We start from the raw sequence: 25,830 nt of genomic DNA on the forward strand, positions 1-25,830 counted from the left end.
TTTTTTTTGCCCTCAGAATGCCCTGTATCCTTTGAAATGATCCAATCTCCTGATAATGGAGGCTAGGTTTTCAGAACCAGGAAATGTTTCAATAATAAATGTACACAGTCATGTGATCAGACACACCATTGTGTGGTCACAGTCATGTGATCAGACACACCATTGTGTGGTCACAGTCATGTGATCAGACACACCATTGTGTGGTCACAGTCATGTGATCAGACACACCATTGTGTGGTCCACTTGCAATAAGAAAGCTGTAATTGTCACATGTATTTATTAGTCACTAGTCTTATACATGTTATCTTTTTCATTTAATGAGTTATAACAATTTCAACATGATACATAATTCCAAAGTAATGACAATTACAACCTTATACAAAGAAATGATGAAGACATTCTCAGAAGAGTACAAAAGCATTGAAAAAGTATTGAGCTATTATCTTTAACAAAATGTGTGACAAGTGAAACCAAAGACAAGTGAAATTCAAAGTAACAAAAACGTAGAACACAATAGTACATGTTTTGAATGATATGTTGACAGTTGTATCTACGAAGTTCTATTTATTTATTGAATCTTTATATTATCAGGAAGTCCCAAAGTCTCAGAGAAATGCAGAAAATACAAAGGACATCATTAGGAACCAGACAATTACAGCAAACAGCCGTGTGTGTTGTGTATGTTATGTGTGTTGTGTGTGTTGTGTGTCCACCTTGCAACCAGGCACCGACATCTGACTGCCACTGTGGGTAGAGTTAAGTCAAAGGGCCTTCATTTAAAAAAAAAAAAAAAAACTTTATTTAACTAGGCAAATCAGTTAAGAACAAAATCGTATTTACAACGACAGCCTACCCCGACGCTGGGCCAATCGTCATGCAGCCTGGATTCAAACCAGGTACTGCAGTGACGCCTCAAGCACTGAGATGCAGTGTCTTAGACCGCTGTGCCACTCGGGAGCCCAGATGATAGAATAACAAACGTTATACGGAGTTCCACACGGCTGTATGGGGTGGTTATGTAGATATATAGAGGGCTGATGGTGAGGCAAGATGGGATACACACGACTGTATGGGGTGGTTATGTAGATATATAGAGGGCTGATGGTGAGGCAAGATGGGATACACACGACTGTATGGGGTGGTTATGTAGATATATAGAGGGCTGATGGTGAGGCAAGATGGGATACACACGGCTGTATGGGGTGGTCATGTAGATATATAGAGGGCTGATGGTGAGGCAAGATGGGATACACACGGCTGTATGGGGTGGTGATGTAGATATATAGAGGGCTGATGGTGAGGCAAGATGGGATACACACGGCTGTATGGGGTGGTCATGTAGATATATAGAGGGCTGATGGTGAGGCAAGATGGGATACACACGGCTGTATTGGGTGGTTATGTAGATATATAGAGGGCTGATGGTGAGGCAAGATGGGATACACACGGCTGTATGGGGTGGTCATGTAGATATATAGAGGGCTGATGGTGAGGCAAGATGGGATACACACGGCTGTATGGGGTGGTTATGTAGATATATAGAGGGCTGATGGTGAGGCAAGATGGGATACACACGACTGTATGGGGTGGTTATGTAGATATATAGAGGGCTGATGGTGAGGCAAGATGGTCTTCAAGAGAAAAAACATGTACCTTTGTCTGAGAACAGGTAATCTACCCTGAAATGCCTGAAAGACACTAAGGTTAGAGCAACATACATACAGACATACATCAGCATTTGAAAACAGTGGCCAGGTTAACAAGCATGGATTGCTGTCATACCCTGTCCATTACAAGGTAAAGAAACCAATGTGTCATTTTGTCATTTAGGTGGACTATCCTTAAAAGGGCATAGTTGTGTTGTTCCCAATACAACTACTGGATGTATTTGCAACACAATCTCCTATTACTCATCCATACATCATCATCATCAGTCTGGGATAACTTGACAAGATCGTTTTTAGACATGAACTCTTTCAAAGCTTCATTTCCTGCTTTCTGAATCTTTTCCAGTACCTCCTTTTCTGAAATGATCCATGTTCTAAGATGTTTTTTCATTTTTAGATGGTTCTCATTTTTCTTAACTGTTTCCCAGACTGCTGTCAAGGCTGCACTGAATGAGGGCTTCCATTCCTCTAACAGGTGTCTGATAAAATGGTAAATTAAATCACGCGAATGGAGGCCTGTCAAGGCTTCTCTGGTGAACTTGGTCAGTATTTCAACATTGTTTCTGTTCATCATCTCGATCAGAAAGTTCTCCAGTATGGTGAAGAGAGGGATGGCATACTCAATCACACTCTTCACTCCTTCATGTTCGTAGGGAAACCCTCCAGTGTGCATGGATATCACCTGGCAGGACTCATCAAAGACTGGGGAGCCAGAAGCTCCATGGAAGAGAAAGGTGTCATAGGTCATTTCAGTGCTGTCTGGTTTCATGAGCATGTCATACTTCTCTCTATTCTCTTCTATGGATGTATTGATCAGCATATCCATTCTGTCATTTTTCCCAGTCTCTCTTCGGAAAGCCTCACCTCTTCTTTCTCTCTCAATAATGGTGGTGAAGTCCATTTTTTTCTCTCCTCCACCTGGGTGTCCAATGAGACAGACTCTACCTGTCTTTGGATCTGGGCTAGATCTACAGAGAAGACCGGTGGAGGTGTCAACGTCCTGAAGCTCTAGTACAGCAAAGTCCACATGTCGATTGTAGGCGTCAAATCCCCATTGAAAGTCAATGACCTCTGGTTTCACCTCAATCACCTTCACACCTGAACTATTGGGATTTTCTTTGTTGAATGTGACAGTTACTTTGGCTAAGATCTGGTCATTTCTATCAACATATGAGATTTCATCTTTAATAAACAAATGTGCATTTGTCAGAATGTAATGATCAAACAGCAGGAAGCCAGTGCCTTGCCCGACCCCCTCGACATCGATCATACAGACTGAGTCACTCAGTTCCATCAGCTTCTTAACTGTGTAGACTTCAGAGAACCCCTCGGTGCTCTTTCCAAATTCCCCCCTTAAATGACTTAGCACCCCAGAATAATTCTTCTTATTGTACCTCTTCTTCATCTGTTTCACCAAATCAGCAAACTGGTGGCGAAGAATCTTCAAAATCTCAGCAGAATCTGGCACTGTGACTGGATGTTTCAGTGCTTGTGTTAGACATGCAGCTGATGTTTCAGTGCTTGTGTTAGACATGGGGAGTTGTATGGAGTTAGTCTCGTCTTCTTTCTGAAGGTTAGAGCCAGCTTGTGGAGGGGCAGTTGGAGCCTGTGTGGCGTTTCTCTCTTCCAGGATCATTTTGAAGGTTTGTTTATCCAGACAGTCAACTAGTACATTCATCTCAACACACCTCGGTGGATCTGATTCCGATTCAACGAGAGTGAAAGTTTGAATGAACACATTGTCATGGAAGCGTCCATCTCTTGTTAGTGCCATCTCCACTGTCTCTCCACAGATGGCGTAGATGCAAAGAGGACTAAAAGGTTTTAGTTTTTTGTTTTTGAACAGTTGCTTGGTTTTGGTGTTCTTACCACCTTCAGATTCAATGTAAAAAATGACATATTGCTTATTTTCTTTATAAATCTGTGTGGTTTCAGTTGTGGCCTCTTCACTATCATTGAAAACGGTTGATATGGTGAGTATTTGACCATTCTTAATCAGATGACAAGGGAAGTGTGTTGCTATTGGTTTCTTTCCTTTCATTGTTTGTATAACAAGGTCTTGTCTTTGCATTCTCTTCTCTTGTTGTCTTGTCTCCATCTTCTGTTTCTCAGTCTTTTCCTTTAGTTTACAGAATCTGGAACTTGTTTCAAGAGCCTGTAACACACTGCAAGGGCTTTTACAGGTGATGTCATACCGGTCTTCTTTATCAAGGAATTTGAAGCGAAAGCGGTGAAGATGTCCCTGCTGTGAGGAAATCAATGAAAAGTACCTTAATATGAATACACATACACTGCCTTGGGAAATGATTCAGACCCCTTGACTTGTTCCACATTTTGTTACGTTTCAGCCTTGTTCTCAAATGGATTAAATAAAAAAGATCCTCAGCAATCTACACACAATACCCCATAATGATGAAGCAAAAACAGGTTTGGAAATTTTTGAAAATTTGTGGAGAAAAAACTACAGAAATACCTTATTTACATAAGCACCTTATTCGTAGCGCTGGCTGCACGGCCAAACTAGTACAACTAAATGCATGCTTTTCAATCGTTCGCTCTCCACACCCGCCCACCTGACTAGCATCACTACTCTGGACGGTTCTGACTTAGAATATGTGGACAACTACAAATACTTAGGTGTCTGGCTAGACTGTAAACTCTCCTTCCAGACTCACATTAAACATCTCCAATCCAAAATTAAATCTAGAATCGGCTTCCTATTTCAAAACAAAGACTCCTTCACTCACGCCGCCAAACATACCCTCGTAAAACTGACTATCCTACCGATCCTCGACTTCGGCGATGTCATTTACAAAATAGCCTCCAACACTCTACTCAGCAAACTGGATGCAGTCGATCACAGTGCCATCCGTTTTGTCACCAAAGCCCCTTATACCACCCACCACTGCGACCTGTATCCTCTAGTCGGCTGGCCCTCGCTACATATTCGTTGCCAAACCCACTGGCTCCAGGTCATCTATAAGTCTATGCTAGGTAAAGCTCCGCCTTATCTCAGCTCACTGGTCACGATAACAACACCCACCCTTTACACGCGCTCCAGCAGGTATATCTCACTGGTCATCCCCAAAGCCAACACCTCCTTTGGCCGCCTTTCCTTACAGTTCTCTGCTGCTAAATACTGAAACTAATTGCAAAAATCGCTGAAGCTAGAGACTTATATTTCCCTCACTAACATTAAACATCAGCTATCTGAGCAGCTAACCGATCGCTGCAGCTGTACATAGCCCATCTGTAAATAGCCCATCCAACTACCTCATCCCCATATTGTTTTTATTTACTTTTATGCTCTTTAGCACACCAGTATTTCTACTTGCACATCATCATCTGCTCATCTATCACTCCAGTGTTTATTTGCTAAATTGTAATTACTTCGCTACTATGGCCTATTTATTGCCTTATTGCCTCCTCACTCCATTTGCACACACTGTATATAGACTTTCTTTTTTTCTATTGTGTTATTGACTGTACGCTTGTTTATTCCATGTAACTCTGTGTTGTTGTTTGTGTCGCACTGCTTTGCTTTATCTTGGCCAGGTCGCAGTTGTAAATGAGAACTTGTTCTCAACTAGCCTACCTGGTTAAAAATAAATCAAAATAAAAAAAGTATTCAGACCCTTTGGTAGGAGACTCAAAATTGAGACAGAATTGTGTCGAAGCACAGATCTTAGGAAGGGAACCAAAACATTTCTGCAGCATTGACGGTCCCCAAGAACACAGTGGCCTCCATCAATCTTAAATGGAAGAAGTTTGGAACCACCAAGACTCTTCATAGCACTGGCCACCCGGCCAAACTGAGCAATCGGGGGAGAAGGGCCTTGGTCGGGGAGGTGACCACGAACCCTGTGGTCACTCTGACAGAGCTCTAGAGTTCCTCTGTGGAGATGGAGAACCTTCCAGAAGGACAACCATCTCTGCAGTACTCGACCAATCAAGCATTTATGGTAGAATGGCCAGAAGGAAGCCACTCCTCAGTAAAAGGCACATGACAGCCAGCTTGGAGTTTGCCAAAAGGCACCTAAAAACTCTCAGACCATGAGAAAAAATATTATTTGGCCTGAATGCCAAGCGTCACTTCTGGAGGAAACCTGGCACCATCCCTACAGTGAAGCACTGTGGTGGTGGCAGCATCATGTTGTGGGGATGTTTTTCAGCGGCAGGAACTGGGAGACTAGTCAGGATCGAGGGAAAGATGAACGGAGCAAAGTACAGAGAGATCCTTGATGACAACCTGCTCCAGAGAGCTCAGGACCTCAGACTGGGGTGAAGTTTCCCCTTCCAACAGGACAACGACCCTAAGCACACAGCCAAGACAACGCAGGAGTGGCGACTTGACAAGTCTCTGAATGTCCTTGAGTGGCCCAGCCAGAGCTGGACTTGAACCCGATCGAACATCACTGGAGAGACCTGAAAATAGCTGGGCAGCAACGCTCCCCATCCAACCTGACAGAGCTTGAGAGGATCTGCAGAGAAGAATGTGAGAAACTCCCCAAATACAGGTGTGCCAAGCTTGTAGCATCATACCCAAGAAGACTCAAGGCTGTAATCGCTGCCAAAGGTATTCAACAAAGTACTGAGTAAAGGGTCTGAATACTTATGTAAATGTGATATTTCCGTTTTTTATTTTAATATATTAGCAACAATTTCGAAAAACATTTTCACTGTCATTATGGGGTATTGTGTGTAGATCGATGAGAAGAAAAAAACACAATTTAATACATTTTAGAATAAGGCTGTAACCTACCAAAATGTGGAAAAGGTCAAGGGGTCTGAAAACTTTCCGAAGGCACTGTATGTACACTTACATTGACACATAGGTGTACACTGAATATACATGACTACACAAAAATAAACTAATTGCAATGCACTATATTATTATAACTCATATCTATAGTATTTTTTTTTTTAAATATTCATATTGTAGACTGCCAAAAAACGTGTTTTTTTTATTTTTATATGACTTAAAAGCAATATACTCAACAAATAGCAATTTTTTTATTGCCCGCATACAGTTGAAGTCGGAAGTTGACATACACTTAGGTTGGAGTCATTAAAACTAGTTTTTCAACCGCTCCACAAATTTCTTGTTAACAAACTATAGTTTTGGCAAGTCGGTTAGGACATCTACTTTGTGCATGACACAAGTAATTTTTCCAACAATTGTTTACAGACATATTATTTCACTTATAATTCACTGTATCACAATTCCAGTTGGTCAGAAGTTTACATGCACTAAGTAGACTGTGCCTTTAAACATTTTGGAAAATTCCTGAAAATTATGTCATGGCTTGAGAAGCTTCTGATAGGCTAATTGACATCATTTGAGTCAATTGGAGGTGTACCTGTGGATGTATTTTAAGGCCTACTTTCAACCGCAGTGCCTCTTTGCTTGACATCATTGCAAATCAAAAGAAATCATCCAAGACCTCAGAAAAAAATTGTAGACCTCCACAAGTCTGTTTCATCCTTGGGAGCAATTTCCGAACGCCTGAAGGTACCACGTTCATCTGTACAAACAATAGTACGCAAGTGTCGTGTCTTTGCTATCATTAAATTGAAGACTTATAGTTTATATCAAAGATTCCTGTAATTAGGGATTACGCGATCAACTGATTAATAACGTAACTAATTAACTATGAATTTTGGGGGCACCAGGGAAAGTAGTCAGATTACAAAGTTATAATTTCCCAATATAACCTTTCAGATATTTTCATATCTGATCAATAGTCTTCTGATTAATGATTTATTTATTTTACCTCACGTTAGTCTCATTCCAAACGTCGTAAATTGTTGGTTATCTGTACGAACCCAGTCTTCACTATGAGTCATCCATACATCAATTGTCTTAAATCATTTATTTATTACTAACTAAGTAATTCACAGAAATGCATAAACAAACAAACAAACTTAAAATGGTTACATGAAATGATGGGAGAAATATGCCCTAGTGGGCTGAACCGGCATGGCAGCTTGTTAGACAAAGGGACTGAGAAGGGCACGAAAGATAAGAGACACTACAAAATTGATAGTTATAACAATTGAAATGCTAATCCTTTGCACATGAACGCTCACTCATTCGGGAATAATTGCAATCAATATATATATATTTACGCTCAGTGTGTCGTCTTGATCGCTGTTGGAAGGTTAGTTTCTGTTGGAGAGATTGTCCACCCTCTCTGCCGCCCTCTCTGCCGTGGTTAGAATGGCTAGTTCAGAGTAACATTCAGCAATGTTGTTGTAGAATAGATGTTTCGGCGGTTGTCGGTCTTCACGTTCAATGATACCGAATTTCTAGCTGCAGACTAGTAATTAGTATCAAAGATTTGTTCTTATTCTGTCGGTATCAATAGTCTAAGAGTTTAACCACGTGGGATGGTTAAAAGATTCAGCAATCTACACAAATTTCCCTCTGTGATAGAGGTACTGGTCTCGTCTCAACCCTCTCATAATTGAGGTAAGCTGGGTCTGGTGATAGAAAACTCAGGTGGGGGTTTTATTTGGAAGAGCAGAAAGGGGCTGTCCCATGATGCCAGATCCTGCCTGTGCTCATGGGTCGGTCCTCTGATTTAGTTAACTTCTTTCAGCTAGGGGGCAGAATTTTTATGTTTGGAAAAATAACGTTCCCAAGGTAAACAGACTATTTCTCAGGCCCAGATCGTAGAATATGCATATAATTTACAGATTAGGATAGAAAACAATCCAAAGTTTCCAAAACTGTCAAAATATTGTCTGTGAGTTTAACAGAACTGATTTTGCAGGCGAAAACCTGAGGAAATCCAACCCGGAAGTGTCTTTTATTTGGAAAAATCCCTGTTTCATTGCCTGCCCCTCCCCCATTTAAAGGGGTATCATCCAGATTCCTTTTCCAATGGCTTCCTCAGGCTGTGACCAGGCTTTAGACATAGTTTCAGGCTTTTATTTTGAAAAATGAGCGAGATTTATCAAAACGCGTCAGGTGTCCTTTGATTAGTTCATGCGCCCGAGAGTTGTAGCTCGACATTTCCTTTCTCTGTAGTATTGAATAGTTTACCGTCCGTTTGAAATATTATTAATATTATCGATTATGTATGTTAAAAATAACATGAGGATTGATTATAAAAACGTTTGACATGTTTCTACGAACTTTACGGATACTTTTTGGAATTTTTGTCTGCCCTTCAGGACCGGAACGAGCCTGTTGTTTTCTGAACATAACGCGCAAACCAAATGGCGGGTTTTGGTTATAAAACTAATCTTTATCGAACAAAAATAACATTTATTGTGTAACTGGGAGTCTTGTGAGTACAAACATCTGAAGATTATCAAAGGTAAGCGATTCATTTTATTGCTTTTCTGACTTTCGTGACCAAGCTAATTTGCGGCTAGCTGTTCTTACTGTTTTGTCTAGTGATTGATAAACTCACAAACGCTTGGATTGCTTTCGCTGTAAAGCATATTTTCAAAATCTGACACGATAGGTGGATTAACAACAACCTAAGCTGTGTTTTGGTATATTTCACTTGTGATTTCATGATTATAAATATTTTTTATATATTTTTTTTTAATTTGGCGCTCTGCAGTTTAGCGGTTGTTGTTGATAAATGATCCCGGTAACGGGATCTGTGAGTCAAGAAGTTCAACTCCAAAGGGAATTGGAGTTTCCTTCATTAAACAGTCTAAAATCACATTACATAATTTCACAAATAGTTTAATCTTTACTCATTAATTTATACAACAATTAGATGTAAGCCTCATAACTGAGACTCTGGTATAAACAGGGTTATGGTAATCTGGCTGTTTTGTCTCTCATGAGTTTCACAAAATTGTACCAAATGGACCAGTTCGTAGCTGGATTCTTCCCCTACTGTGTATACATTCTCCAGAACATGAATATTGATCAGTTCTCACGTTCTGTGGAAGAAATTCCTTTGTTCTCTCTATGAAACTCACTCTCTCTCTATACTGTCTGGCCATGAGGAAGGATCTCCTCCAGGAATTTACGACCTGAGACCACAGCAGCCTGGGTGTAGGAGAGGGGGGGGGGGGGGGTGCAGAGGGATGTGGATGGTGCTCGCTGTACCCAAAGAGGGCAACGTCATGACAATGGGGGCAAAGATCATACTTTTTGGAGAAATGTCCTCTGGTCTGATGAAACAAAAATATAACTGTTTGACCATAATGACCATCGTTATGTTTAGAGGAAAAAGGGGTAGGCTTGCAAGCCGAAGAACACCATCCCAACCATGAAGCACGGGGGTGGCAGCATCATGTTGTGGGGGTGCTTTGCTGCAGGAGGGACAGGTGCACTTCACAAAATAGATGGCATCATGAGGCAGGAAAATTATGTGGATATATTGAAGCAATATCTCAAGACATCAGTCAGGAAGTTAAACTTGGTCGCAAATGGGTCTTCCAAATGGACAATGACCCCAAGCATACTTCCAAAGTTGTGGCAAAATGGCTTAAGGACAACAAAGTCAAGGTATTGGAGTGGCCATCACATCTGACCTCAATCCCATAGAACATTTGTGGGTAGAACTGAAAATCGTGTGCGAGCAAGGAGGCCTACAAACTTGACTCAGTTACACCAGCTCTGTCAGGAGGAATCGGACAAAATTCACTTAACTTATTGTGGGAACCTTGTGGAAGGCTACCCGAAACGTTTGACCCAAGTTAACTAATTTAAAGGCAAAGCTACCAAATACTCATTGAGTGTATGTAAACTTCTGACCCACTGGGAATGGGGTGAAAGAAATAAAAGCTGAAAGAACTAATTCTCTCTACTATTATTCTGACATTTCACATTCTTAAAATAAATTGGTGATCCTAACTGACCTAAGACAGGGCATTTTTACTAGGATTAAATGTCAGGAATTGTGAAAAATTGAGTTTAAATGTATTTGGCTAAGGTGTAGGTAAACTTCCGACTTCAACTGTACATACCATTTGTATGGCTCTACTTCCTGCTAGAGAGTAGAGAGTACTCATGGTGGAATCCTTTAGAGCTACAGAGCATTCAGAAAGTATTCTATTCATACCTGTTGACTAATTCCACATTTAGTTGTGTTACAGCCTGAATTCAAAATGGATTCATTTGATGTTTTTTTCTCAACCATCTACACACAATACCCCATAATGACAAAGTGAAAACATGTTTTTAGACATTTTTAACAATGTAATTGAAAATGAAATACAGAAATCTCATTTATATGAGTATTCACACCCCTGAGTAAATACTTTGTAGAAGCACCTTTGGTGGATATTACAGCTTTGAGTCGTCTTGGATATGCCTGTATCAGCTTTGCACATCTGGATTTGGGAATGGTCTCCCATTCTTTCTTGCAGATTTTCTCAAGCTCTGTTAAGTGAACAGCAAATCTTCAAGTCTTTCCACCAATTTTCAATGGGATTCAAGTCTGGGCTGTGGCAGGGCCACTCAATGACTTTAACATTCTTGTTCTGAAGTCATTCTAGCGTTGCTTACAGCGTTGGCTGTATGCTTGGGGTCATTGTCCTACTAGAACGTAAATCTTCGCCCCAGTTTAAGGTCATTTGCACTCTGAAGCAGGTTCTCATCAGGCCAAAGAGTAAAATGTTTGTCTCAGACAACAGAATCTTTTGCCTTATGATCTCAGAGTCTTTCATGTGCCTTTTGGCAAACTCCAGGCCTGCTGTCACGTGCCTTTTTCTCAGGAGTGGCTTCCGTCTGGCCACTCTCCCATAAAGCCCAGATTGGTGAAGTGCTGTAGAGACTGTTGTCCTTCTGGCAGGTTCTCCCATCTCAGCCAAGGAACTCTGTAGTTCTGTCAGAGTGGTCATTGGGTTCTTGGTCACCTCCCTGACCAAGGTCCTTCTTTCCCCGGTTGATCAGTTTGTTTTACTTCCATATGTTTTCCATTTCCTAATGATGGAGACCGCTGTGCTCTTGGAAACGTTCAACATTCTAGAAATGATTTTATACCCTTCCCCAGATATATGCCTCATTACAATTCTATCTTGGAGATCTACGGACAGTTCCTTGGACTTCATGGTTTAGTTTCTGCTCTGACATGCACTGTGAACTGTGGGACCTTATAGACGTGTGTTTATTTCTTAATCAAGTCCAAACAATTGAATTGGCCACAGGTGGACTCCAATCAAGTTGTAGTGATCTCAAGGATAATCAAAGGAAATTGGATGCACCTGAGCTCAATTTGGAGTGTAATAGCAAAGGGGTGTGAATACTTATGTAAATGAGATATTTCTGTATTTTATTTTCAATATATTTGTAAAACTTTTCGAAAAACATGTCTTCACTTTGTCATTATGGGGTACTGTGTTTAGATAGGTGAGAAAAAACAAACAATGGAATCCATTTTGAATTCAGGCTGTAATACAACAACATGTGGAATAAGTCAAGGGGTATGAATACTTTCTGAAAGCTCTGTATATGTTTCCAGCTCATGCATATCAATATAGCATGTGCTTTCATAATATATGCCATTTAGCAGAAGATTTTATCCACAAAATATACATTTCTCTAATTTAATAAATAATTATCTGTTACTTTTATTATGAAAATTGAAAACAAAAAAAATGAAAACAAAACATAAATTGATCAAACCAATACTTCATGGTTGATTACAAATGAATGTGTTATAAACATTATACTGACCATGCGATCATTAGGCTCAGTCATCTTCATCTTCTTCCTCTTTTGATCTGGCGATGAATCACTCTGGAAGAGAAAAATAACAGAAGTTTGAAGGTTCTAAAGAAAATACAATATGGACTTTCAGAATATGAAATACCATGTTTATCATGATAATATGGATACACATACACTACATGACCAAAAGGATCTGGACAACCCTTCTACATACACATACACACCACAATATGTGGACACCCCTTCAAATTAGTGGATTCGGCTATTTCAGCAACACCTGTTACTGACAGGTGTATAAAATTGAGCAAACAGCCATTCAAACGCCATGGACAAACATTGACAGTAGAATGGCCTTATTGAAGAGATCAGTGACTTTCAACGTGGCACCGTCATAGGATGCCACCTTTTCAACAAGTCAGTTTGTCAAAATTTCTGCCCTGCTAGAGCTTCCCCGGTCAACTGTAAGTACTGTTATTGTGAAATGGAAACATCTAGGAGCAACAACGGCTCAGCTGCGAAGTGGTAGGCCACACAAGCTCACAGAACGGAACACATAAAAGCACGTAAAAATAGTCTGTCCTCGGTTGCAACACTCACTACTGTGTTCCAATTTGCCTCTGTCCTCGGTTGCAACACTCACTACCGAGTTCCAATCTGCCTCTGTCCTCGGTTACAACACTCACTACCGAGTTCCAATCTGCCTCTGTCCTCGGTTACAACACTCACTACCGAGTTCCAAACTGCCTCTGTCCTCGGTTACAACACTCACTACCGAGTTCCAATCTGCCTCTGTCCTCGGTTGCAACACTCACTACCGAGTTCCAATCTGCCTCTGTCCTCGGTTACAACACTCACTACCGAGTTCCAATCTGCCTCTGTCCTCGGTTGCAACACTCACTACCGAGTTCCAATCTGCCTCTGTCCTCGGTTACAACACTCACTACCGAGTTCCAATCTGCCTCTGTCCTCGGTTACAACACTCACTACCGAGTTCCAATCTGCCTCTGTCCTCGGTTACAACACTCACTACCGAGTTCCAATCTGCCTCTGTCCTCGGTTGCAACACTCACTACCGAGTTCCAATCTGCCTCTGTCCTCGGTTACAACACTCACTACCGAGTTCCAATCTGCCTCTGTCCTCGGTTACAACACTCACTACCGAGTTCCAATCTGCCTCTGTCCTCGGTTACAACACTCACTACCGAGTTCCAATCTGCCTCTGTCCTCGGTTACAACACTCACTACCGAGTTCCAATCTGCCTCTGTCCTCGGTTACAACACTCACTACCGAGTTCCAATCTGCCTCTGTCCTCGGTTACAACACTCACTACCGAGTTCTGACCCTGAGACTACACGTCGTTCTAAACCCTTTACACCCTCTCTGGATTATTGACCCCTGCCTGCTTTGACCTGTTGTTTGCCTGCCCCTGTTGCTGTAATAAAGTCTTGTTACTTCTACATCGTCTGCATCTGGGTCTTACCTAAACGTGTTAAGAATAATGGTCTGGGGCTGTTTGTCATGGTTCGGGCTAGTGAAGAGAAATCTTAACGCTATAGCATACAATGACATTCTAGACAATTCTGTGCTTCCAACTTTTGTGGCAACAGTTTAGGGAAGGCCCTTTCCTGTTTCAGCATGACTATGCCTCAAAGCTTGGTAAATACAGAAATTGTTTGTTGAGGTCGGTGTGGAAGAACTTGACTGGCTTGCACAGAGCCCTGACCTCAACCCCATCGAACACCTTTGGGATGAATTGGAACGCTGACTGCGAGCCAGGCCTAACCGCCCAACATCAGCGCCCAACCTCACTAATGCTCTTGTGGCTGAATGGAAGCAAGTCCCCCCTGCAGCAATGTTCCAACATCTAGTGGAAAGCCTTCCCAGAAGAGTGGAGGCTGTTATAGCAGAAATGTTCCAACATCTTTGGGAAAGCCTTCCCAGAAGAGTGGAGGCTGTTATAGCAGCAATGTTCCAACATCTTTTGGAAAGCCTTCCCAGAAGAGTGGAGGCTGTTATAGCAGCAAAGGGGGGACCAACTCCATATTAATACCAATGATTTTGGAATGAGATGTTCGATGAGCAGTGTCCACATACTTTTGGTCATGTTTGGGGTGGCAGGTAGCCTAGTGCTAGTTGTCATTCATATCAGGCATCCTGAACAACAACTTTAATTTGATCAAAAATAGTAAATATGATGCTTTTATTATGTGACCCATCAAAAGGCATGCATAGATTGCAACTAAAACAAAAAATTACTTATTTTTCACAAATACATGTATTAACTTACATTGCTGTCAAGAGGCTCAGATTTCACCATGGCTGCCATTGGACCTGTGAAATCATTATTCAAAAAAATATTATTTGATAATTTATGGTTGACAATAACAGGTAGGTTGCAGGGTTTTTAATAAAGAGCAAAATACTGCAAGATACACCAGTACCTTTCTTCTGTCTTTGGCTTGTAAAATAGACACAACAAGCCTACTATATTGCCAGCTCCAATGGCGCTCAATGAGTTAAGTTCCCTCCAACTAGTTGCAAAGTAAGTTGTGATTGTATAGTATCCTACAGCTTGTAGGTTTATTTATTCTCCAATTAGAAGTGACTGGCAGACACAAGTGAAAACAATTCATTCAAGAAAGGAATTGATTAACAGAGGTCTGTGATGCTATCTTAGTGGGACTAGCATCAACACAATGCCAAAGACTTGAGACTTTACTTTCATCAAACTTCATTGTTCTAATTCTGATTCTGGTGTTTCTTCACTAAAGTCAATCTCAACCTTTGTTGTTAGCAACTACAGCTTTCATTGGTAACTCTCTAGGATAGTGTGTAGATGCTCAACAAAAGAAACACTGCTGTTGTGTTCCCCTGATGTACAGACCACTGATGTTCTGCTGTTGTGTTCCCCTGATGTACAGGCCACTGATGTACTACTGTTGTGTTCCCCTGATGTACAGACCACTGATGTACTGCTGTTGTGTTCCCCTGATGTTCTGCTGTTGTGTTCCCCTGATGTACAGGCCACTGATGTACTGCTGTTGTGTTCCACTGATGTTCTGCTGTTGTGTTCCCCTGATGTACAGATCACTGATGTTCTACTGTTGTGTTCCCCTGATGTACAGGCCACTGATGTACTACTGTTGTGTTCCCCAATGTACAGACCACTGATGTACTGCTGTTGTGTTCCCCTGATGTTCTGCTGTTGTGTTCCCCTGATGTACAGGCCACTGATGTACTGCTGTTGTGTTCCACTGATGTACTGCTGTTGTGTTCCCCTGATGTTCTGCTGTTGTGTTCCCCTGATGTACAGGCCACTGATGTTCTGCTGTTGTGTTCCACTGATGTTCTGCTGTTGTGTTCCACTGATGTTCTGCTGTTGTGTTCCCCTGATGTACAGGCCACTGATGTACTGCTGTTGTGTTCCACTGATGTTCTGCTGTTGTGTTCCCCTGATGTACAGATCACTGATGTTCTACTGTTGTGTTCCCCTGATGTACAGATCACTGATGTTCTACTGTTGTGTTCCCCTGATGTACAGACCACTGATGTTCTACTGTTGTGGTTTATGATGATGATACTGTCTTGGTGTTTGAAGAAGAGGAAGCCCAGTGATTGGTTAAGAGACGTCTTTTCAACCTAAAAGGTGTATTTTCAACGTCTTGTGCTCGTACCGAGGACTCCTTTGACTTTGTGCTCTCGTTTCAGCGGTTAGGATGGTGGATCAGGCTGGCAACAAACTAGGAGTGGTTCAATGAATTGAACATCATTTAATGGACTCAACAAAACAAAGTTTACGGCGTGAACAAAAAGAAACACAATCACATATCAATTATAACATGGGTTCTCACTATAAGAGTCACTAGTTATGACAGATCAAATGTGATTTGGAGGGGGACCACATTTTAGATACGGATTCTCTTCCCCTTTGTTTCAGAACAGTTTGTCAAATACACTTTCATCCCTGTACATGTCATGTTTTTGGTCATTAAAATATCCAGCGACTGGATAATCACTGTCGTTTCTCCTGATTGAACTTGTATGTTCCCTACAGACAGCGATTCCAGCTTCCACCGCAGAGAGACAGTTTTTTTGTTGTTGTCCGAATGCAGTACGACAAGGCTCCAAGACAAAAAAAGAAACAATGTATGAGAGGCAAGCGGTCAAAGAGGGGACCAGGAACACAGGCCGTGGACACCAAGCTACAGCAGGACGGGGTAATTAACCTCTCCAAAAAAGAGCTCACTGACGCGTAAGTCTCAGTCTTATCTAAGAGCCTCTCATTTGTACCTACATGCACAGACAAACCATTTGATAAGAAAGTAGATCTGTTTAAATTATTTCGCAAGATGACATTTAAAGACGTGTTTTCCCAAAACACTGTTTCTGGCCTAGAAACCCAACAAAGAACTGTTACCCATATTTTAAGCCCAAAAGCGAATTCTGTCCTATGGTTAACAACTCCTCGATTAATATTGTCATTTAGGCAAAAATGTACAGGCATGGTTGTATGGCACATTTGCAGCAAAGGTATTCATATTCAGGTTTTGAGATAAGGTTGTTTAATAGGGCTGTCACGCCCTGACTAGGGGGTAGTCTAGTTTATTATTTCTATGTTGTGTTCTAGTTTATTTTTCTATGTTGGTGTTTTGTATGATTCCCAATTGGAGGCAGCTGGTAATTGTTGTCTCTAATTGGGGATCATATTTAAGTAGCTACTTTTCCCACCTGTGTTTGTGGGATATTATTTTGTGTTTGTGCACCACTTAGTCACGTTTTGTTGTTTCTTTATTGTTTTGCTTTAGTTTCACTTTATAATAAAGATGTGGAACTATACATCCGCTGCGCCTTGATCCGTCTCTCCTCACGGTTGTGACAAGGGCTCCATATTTGAGCTAATATCCATTTGGAACACCTGTGTGGGATCAACACTCAATTTTTCTATAGAAACGTTCATTATTGAGTTTTCTCTGAATCTTTTTATTTTTCTAAAACGACCACAGCAACCCCCTTGTCTGCAGGTTTGATAATGAACTAATGAAAGAGTCATCTTTGGTTAAGTGTCTGATCTTCTGTCCTGGTGAGGTTCTTCTGAATATGGTTTGTTTTTCTCCTATATACAGACATGGCTTCTTGTTCGACTAACCTACACAAACCTAGAACACAACAAGGCAACTATCCAGGCAGACCAGTGGTTGCAGGAATAGACTCAATGCTAGAGCCGTTGTCGAACTTTGTAGACTCTTTTATTAAAACTCATGTGCAATCATTGCAATCATACGTGAAAGACTCATCAATATAGACTCATCAATAACGGGATTAACAGAAGACGGTATTTTGGTCACATTAGATGTCGAGAGTCTATGTACCATCATTCCCCATACGGGGAGGGCTGGCAGCCCTAGCTCACTATTTGAGAGACAGAGATATTAACAAATACCCACCAACAAACTTTATTCTAGAGCTGGCTGAATATGTTTTGACATAACTATTTCAGGTTTGATGATGAATACTACCTAAAAAACGAATGGAACATCGATGGGCTCCACATTCGCTCCGAGCTATGCTAACCTATGTGGGTCATTTTGAAGAACGTTTTGTTAACAATGAAAATCAATTTTTGAATAAATTCCTAAAGTGGTATGGATATATTGACGACATGATTAGCATATGGGGAGGAACGGGAGAAGAGATGTAAGACTTTATGGCATTAGTCAATGACATTGACCCCAATCTCAAATTCACGATTGCATGTAACACTAAACATGTTCATTACCTCGATATGTGGATTGAGAAATCAAATGGAACCCTGTTTACAACTATGTATAGAAAAGAAAACGGACAGAAATACTATAATACAGGGGGACAGCTTCCATCCTGAGCCATTAAAAAGAGGACTTCCAAGAAGCCAATTTTTCAGACTGCGCCGTATATGCCACTCCACAGAGGATTATCTAGAAAAAGCAGCGGAGATGCGCATGAGGTTTCTAAAAAAAGGCTACTCCACAATGTGTGGATGAAGCTCTTAATTTGGCATTGGAAAAAACAGGAGATGAACTGCTACAACAAAGACCAACTAGAGATAAAGAACACTCTGTAATGTTCACCACCACATAGACTTCGAACTCGCGCAAAGTGGGAGATGTTATCAAGAAACACTGGCATGTTATATCATCCAGCTGAATTTAAGAACCCGCCACTTAATGTGTATAGAAGAGGTCGCAATTTACGCGATACATTGGTCCATGCCAACTGCCAGCCACAAAAGAAAATCAGCCAGTCTCTTTTACGCCCTCTTCAGAATGGTAGCTATAAATGCAGAGGTTGCGCACAGTACAATAACATGATGAAGTGTGAATATTTCTGCCAGCCACATACAGGAAAACGGTTCCAAATGTTTTAAATTATTACGTGCTCCACCACCCATGTTATCTACATGATTACATGTCCATGTGGGCCGTGTTATGTACTGTTGGTAAAACCTCTCGTTCTCTCAAACAGAGAATTAGTGAACATAAAAGTTAAATCAGGAGAAACGACAAGCAGCCGCAGTACATTTTAATGACCAACAAAATGACATTAAAACATTTAGATTTTGTGGCATATTGTCAGATTAGTCTTTTTCTAAATGCACTGTACCCAATGATTTATGAAAACGTACAGGTCGATGTCCTCATTGTGGTTTTACAGACGTGTTTAATACGTTTTATGTACATACTTTATTCAAATACTTATGAAATGTTATATTTGGTAACACATGTATATTTTCCCTCGACTCGAACGGATGTGGGTGGAGCAATGTCTACATAAGGTTGCAAATTATAAACACTCGCAAAAGCCGATACGTAAAAGCTTTTTTTATTCAACTGTTACCATGCACCTGCAACAAAGATTGGCCAAATGTGCGACTGCCTATTGAATTTTGAATCCCTGTACATGCATTAACTCATCATTGTTTACTCTCATTGTAATTGTATTAATATAATGACCTGATGTAAAGACATGAACACTAACAAGACTGACCTGAACACTTCCCTTCTCATTGTATTTGTATAATAGAAACCTCACAGCCTACAATAACAATCCTACTGCCAGTGAGAATGTAGAGCCTGTTTGTTACTGTTCTATTCAAAAGTATTATACAAATGTCTAGTAACCTACCTGTGTTACTGCATTGGCTGATCTGAGACCTGTGTTGAAAGAGGAAGTTGTGTCAGTGATCATTGCTTTTATACCTGCACTACTTTCATATGTAGGTATGTTATACATTTACATTTACATTTAAGTCATTTAGCAGACGCTCTTATCCAGAGCGACTTACATACCTGTACTACTTTCATATGTAGGTATGTTCTATACCTGTACTACTTTCATATGTAGGTATGGTATATACCTGTACTACTTTCATATGTAGGTATGTTATATACCTGCAATACTTTCATATGTAGGTATGTTATATACCTGTACTACTTTCATATGTAGGTATGTTATATACCTGCACTACTTTCACATGTAGGTATGTTATATACCTGCACTACTTTCACATGTAGGTATGTTATATACCTGTACTACTTTCACATGTAGGTATGTTATATACCTGCACTACTTTCATATGTAGGTATGTTATATACCTGTACTACTTTCATATGTAGGTATGTTATATACCTGTACTACTTTCATATGTAGGTATGTTATATACCTGCACTACTTTCACATGTAGGTATGTTATATACCTGCACTACTTTCACATGTAGGTATGTCATATACCTGTACTACTTTCACATGTAGGTATGTTATATACCTGCACTACTTTCATATGTTGGTATGTTATATACCTGCACTACTTTCATATGTAGGTATGTTATATACCTGTACTACTTTCATATGTAGGTATGTTATATACCTGCACTACTTTCATATGTAGGTATGTTATATACCTGCACTACTTTCATATGTAGGTATGTTATATACCTGCACTACTTTCATATGTAGGTATGTTATATACCTGCACTACTTTCATATGTAGGTATGTTATATACCTGTACTACTTTCACATGTAGGTATGTTATATACCTGCACTACTTTCATATGTAGGTATGGTATATACCTGCACTACTTTCATATGTAGGTATGGTATATACCTGCACTACTTTCATATGTAGGTATGTTATATACCTGCACTACTTTCATATGTAGGTATGGTATATACCTGCACTACTTTCACATGTAGGTATGGTATATACCTGTACTACTTTCATATGTAGGTATGGTATATACCTGTACTACTTTCATATGTAGGTATGTTATATACCTGTACTACTTTCACATGTAGGTATGTTATATACCTGTACTACTTTCATATGTAGGTATGTTATATACCTGTACTACTTTCATATGTAGGTATGTTATATACCTGCACTACTTTCATATGTAGGTATGTTATATACCTGTACTACTTTCATATGTAGGTATGTTATATACCTGTACTACTTTCAAATGTAGGTATGTTATATACCTGTACTACTTTCATATGTAGGTATGTTATATACCTGCACTACTTTCATATGTAGGTATGTTATATACCTGTACTACTTTCACATGTAGGTATGTTATATACCTGCACTACTTTCACATGTAGGTATGTTATATACCTGCACTACTTTCATATGTAGGTATGTTATATACCTGTACTACTTTCATATGTAGGTATGTTATATACCTGCACTACTTTCATATGTAGGTATGTTATATACCTGCACTACTTTCATATGTAGGTATGTTATATACCTGTACTACTTTCATATGTAGGTATGTTATATACCTGCACTACTTTCATATGTAGGTATGTTATATACCTGTACTACTTTCATATGTAGGTATGTTATATACCTGTACTACTTTCATATGTAGGTATGTTATATACCTGTACTACTTTCACATGTAGGTATGGTATATACCTGTACTACTTTCATATGTAGGTATGTTATATACCTGTACTACTTTCACATGTAGGTATGTTATATACCTGCAGTACTTTCATATGTAGGTATGTTATATACCTGCACTACTTTCACATGTAGGTATGTTATATACCTGTACTACTTTCACATGTAGGTATGTTATATACCTGTACTACTTTCATATGTAGGTATGTTATATACCTGTACTACTTTCATATGTAGGTATGTTATATACCTGCACTACTTTCATATGTAGGTATGTCATATACCTGTACTACTTTCATATGTAGGTATGTTATATACCTGCACTACTTTCATATGTAGGTATGTTATATACCTGTACTACTTTCATATGTAGGTATGTTATATACCTGCACTACTTTCATATGTAGGTATGTTATATACCTGCACTACTTTCATATGTAGGTATGTTATATACCTGCACTACTTTCATATGTAGGTATGTTATATACCTGCACTACTTTCACATGTAGGTATGTTATATACCTGCACTACTTTCATATGTAGGTATGTTATATACCTGTACTACTTTCATATGTAGGTATGTTATATACCTGTACTACTTTCATATGTAGGTATGTTATATACCTGTACTACTTTCACATGTAGGTATGTTATATACCTGCACTACTTTAACATGTAGGTATGTTATATACCTGTACTACTTTCACATGTAGGTATGTTATATACCTGTACTACTTTCATATGTAGGTATGGTATATACCTGTACTACTTTCATATGTAGGTATGTTATATACCTGTACTACTTTCATATGTAGGTATGTTATATACCTGCACTACTTTCACATGTAGGTATGTTATATACCTGCACTACTTTCACATGTAGGTATGTCATATACCTGTACTACTTTCACATGTAGGTATGTTATATACCTGCACTACTTTCATATGTAGGTATGTTATATACCTGCACTACTTTCATATGTAGGTATGTTATATACCTGTACTACTTTCATATGTAGGTATGTTATATACCTGTACTACTTTCATATGTAGGTATGTTATATACCTGCACTACTTTCATATGTAGGTATGTTATATACCTGCACTACTTTCACATGTAGGTATGTTATATACCTGCACTACTTTCACATGTAGGTATGTCATATACCTGTACTACTTTCACATGTAGGTATGTTATATACCTGCACTACTTTCATATGTAGGTATGTTATATACCTGCACTACTTTCATATGTAGGTATGTTATATACCTGTACTACTTTCATATGTAGGTATGTTATATACCTGTACTACTTTCATATGTAGGTATGTTATATACCTGCACTACTTTCATATGTAGGTATGTTATATACCTGTACTACTTTCATATGTAGGTATGTTATATACCTGTACTACTTTCACATGTAGGTACGGTATATACCTGTACTACTTTCATATGTAGGTATGTTATATACCTGTACTACTTTCACATGTAGGTATGTTATATACCTGCAGTACTTTCATATGTAGGTATGTTATATACCTGCACTACTTTCACATGTAGGTATGTTATATACCTGTACTACTTTCATATGTAGGTATGGTATATACCTGTACTACTTTCATATGTAGGTATGTTATATACCTGTACTACTTTCATATGTAGGTATGTTATATACCTGCACTACTTTCACATGTAGGTATGTTATATACCTGCACTACTTTCACATGTAGGTATGTCATATACCTGTACTACTTTCACATGTAGGTATGTTATATACCTGCACTACTTTCATATGTAGGTATGTTATATACCTGCACTACTTTCATATGTAGGTATGTTATATACCTGTACTACTTTCATATGTAGGTATGTTATATACCTGTACTACTTTCATATGTAGGTATGTTATATACCTGCACTACTTTCATATGTAGGTATGTTATATACCTGCACTACTTTCACATGTAGGTATGTTATATACCTGCACTACTTTCATATGTAGGTATGTTATATACCTGCACTACTTTCACATGTAGGTATGTTATATACCTGTACTACTTTCACATGTAGGTATGTTATATACCTGTACTACTTTCATATGTAGGTATGTTATATACCTGTACTACTTTCACATGTAGGTATGTTATATACCTGCAGTACTTTCATATGTAGGTATGTTATATACCTGCACTACTTTCACATGTAGGTATGTTATATACCTGTACTACTTTCACATGTAGGTATGTTATATACCTGTACTACTTTCATATGTAGGTATGTTATATACCTGTACTACTTTCACATGTAGGTATGTTATATACCTGCAGTACTTTCATATGTAGGTATGTTATATACCTGCACTACTTTCACATGTAGGTATGTTATATACCTGCACTACTTTCACATGTAGGTATGTTATATACCTGTACTACTTTCACATGTAGGTATGGTATATACCTGTACTACTTTCACATGTAGGTATGGTATATACCTGCACTACTTTCACATGTAGGTATGGTATATACCTGTACTACTTTCACATGTAGGTATGGTATATACCTGCACTACTTTCATATGTAGGTATGTTATATACCTTACTACTTTCATATGTAGGTATGTTATATACCTGTACTACTTTCATATGTAGGTATGTTATATACCTGTACTACTTTCATATGTAGGTATGTTATATACCTGCACTACTTTCATATGTAGGTATGTTATATACCTGTACTACTTTCATATGTAGGTATGTTTTTATACCAGCGCAATGATGATAGACACACCCTGTGGAAAGGTACTGGCTAAACCAAGCTCAACGTTTGTTGTTAGCAACTACAGCCTTCATTACTAAGACTTTATTAAGGTAGTCTAGCAACTGCACATCCTCATGCCAACCGGTTTCTAATGCGATAAGACAGCTGGCATCCTATTCCAATACCTTCCATACTCATCCCAGTCCTAATCGATAGACTAAACATGCTAGGTCATTTCCCTGAGCCTGAATCATTCAGTCGACTGAACAGGTGCTAGCAACTGCTTTAGTCATCACTATTAATACAACTTTCTGTCCCAATGAATTGAACATCATTTAATGGACTCAACAAGGCAAAGTTTACTTTGTGAACAAAAATAAACACAATCACATATCAATTATAACATGGGTTCTCACTACATGAGTCGACTATTTTTCGCTTTTCATGACAATGTAGAGCCTGTTTGTTAATGTTCTATTCAAAAGTATTATACAAATGTTTAGTAACCTACCTCTGTTACTGCGTTGGCTGATCTGAGACCTGTGTTGAAAGAGGAAGTTGTGTCAGTGATCATTGCTTTTATACCTGTACTACTTTCATATGTAGGTATGTTTTGTACCTGCGCAATGATGTATATTAATAGACACACCCTGTTGAAACCAAGTGCTTTCCCAATGGACGGGCTCAAAGGAAAACCATTCAACAGAATCCAGGGAGTTGGTTCAGGATTATGATGATGATATTGTCTTGGTGTTTGAGGAAGAGAAATACCAGCAAAATATGGTTGAAAGATGTCTCGTTTTTCAACGTCTTTTAAGCCTTTTCAACCAAAAATATATTTTCAACGTCTTGTGCTCATAGGAAGGACGCCTTTGACTTATATATTTAAATTGCACTTACTTGATTGCTCTCATCTTCTTTCCTCGCCACCTTCTAATCCAATGTGTTTTGAAAAGGAGGCGAGGAGAGAGGATGTGAGGAACCAAGGAAATGCAATTGAGATCCTCCCTTGTTTCATTGTTTTATGCAGTGTACTCTTCACTGATGGTCTGTGTTCTGTTGGGGATGGTCTGTGTTCTGTTGAGGATGGTCTGTGTTCTGTTGGGGATGGTCTGTGTTCTGTTGGGGATGGTCTGTGTTCTGTTGGGGATGGTCTGTGTTCTGTCGGGGATGGTCTGTGTTCTGTCGGGGATGGTCTGTGTTCTGTCGGGGATGGTCTGTGTTCTGTCGGGGATGGTCTGTGTTCTGTCGGAGATGGTCTGTGTTCTGTCGGAGATGGTCTGTGTTCTGTTGGGGATGGTCTGTGTTCTGTTGGGGATGGTCTGTGTTCTGTCGGAGATGGTCTGTGTTCTGTTGGGGATGGTCTGTGTTCTGTTGGGGATGGTCTGTGCTGTGATCAGTGAATCTGAAGACCAGGAGGGGAGACCAGGCTCCACAGAACACCAGGGGCTATATGTATTAAACCTCTCAGAGTAGGAGGGCTGATTTAGGATCAGTTTTGTCTTTTAGATCATAATGAACAAGATTATATGGACAGATCCTAGATCAGCACTCCTACTCTGAGACTGTTTGTGGATAAGGGCACATGTCCCTCCCTCTGTCCTGTAATCTTATTCATTGTGAACTAAAATAAAAACCTGATCCTAGATCAGCACTCCTCTGAGACAGTTTATGACATCTCTATCGGCTGGCCTACACAGTAAAAATGTAAGTGTTAATTTAACTCCTATAGAGTTGAATTCAACACTGTTTCAGATAACATTTGGTCCCAGTCTACATAGTGTTAAAGTTACTCTACAGGTAGTGTCACATT

At 39.5% G+C, this 25,830-nt stretch overlaps 2 protein-coding genes and 1 long non-coding RNA gene across 5 annotated transcripts in view; 1 reads left to right on the forward strand and 2 right to left on the reverse strand.

Annotated features, from left to right (window-relative positions):
• The window catches only part of LOC139533549 (beta-2-microglobulin-like), a 296,734-nt gene that overhangs the window by 176,767 nt on the left and 94,137 nt on the right, over positions 1-25,830 (forward strand). The window lies entirely within an intron of this gene.
• LOC139533552 (uncharacterized) overlaps positions 1-25,830 on the reverse strand; it is a 277,349-nt gene that overhangs the window by 153,318 nt on the left and 98,201 nt on the right. The gene's annotated exons all lie outside the window — the stretch shown is intronic.
• On the reverse strand, positions 1,403-14,734 carry LOC139533538 (serine protease FAM111A-like). Its single transcript, XM_071331661.1, has 3 exons — positions 14,601-14,734; positions 12,319-12,381; positions 1,403-3,912 (listed from the first exon to the last, which is right to left on the reverse strand). Exons 1-3 carry the CDS (start codon positions 14,637-14,639, stop codon positions 1,876-1,878), a joined length of 2,139 nt encoding a protein of 712 aa, XP_071187762.1. The 5' UTR covers positions 14,640-14,734; the 3' UTR covers positions 1,403-1,875.

The sequence above is a fragment of the Salvelinus alpinus genome, chromosome 11 (assembly GCF_045679555.1).
Source record: "Salvelinus alpinus chromosome 11, SLU_Salpinus.1, whole genome shotgun sequence".
Lineage (NCBI taxonomy): Eukaryota > Metazoa > Chordata > Actinopteri > Salmoniformes > Salmonidae > Salvelinus > Salvelinus alpinus.

Excerpts from the sequence above, each read along its gene's own strand:
- LOC139533538 (XM_071331661.1), bottom strand. The coding sequence starts at position 14,639 with ATGGCAGCCATGGTGAAATCTGAGCCTCTTGACAGCAAT. Across the intron at positions 12,382-14,600 it reads CTGAGCCTCTTGACAGCAAT|AGTGATTCATCGCCAGATCA; the intron begins GTAAGTTAATAC and ends TTTCTCTTCCAG. Across the intron at positions 3,913-12,318 it reads CTGAGCCTAATGATCGCATG|CAGGGACATCTTCACCGCTT; the intron begins GTCAGTATAATG and ends ATTTCCTCACAG.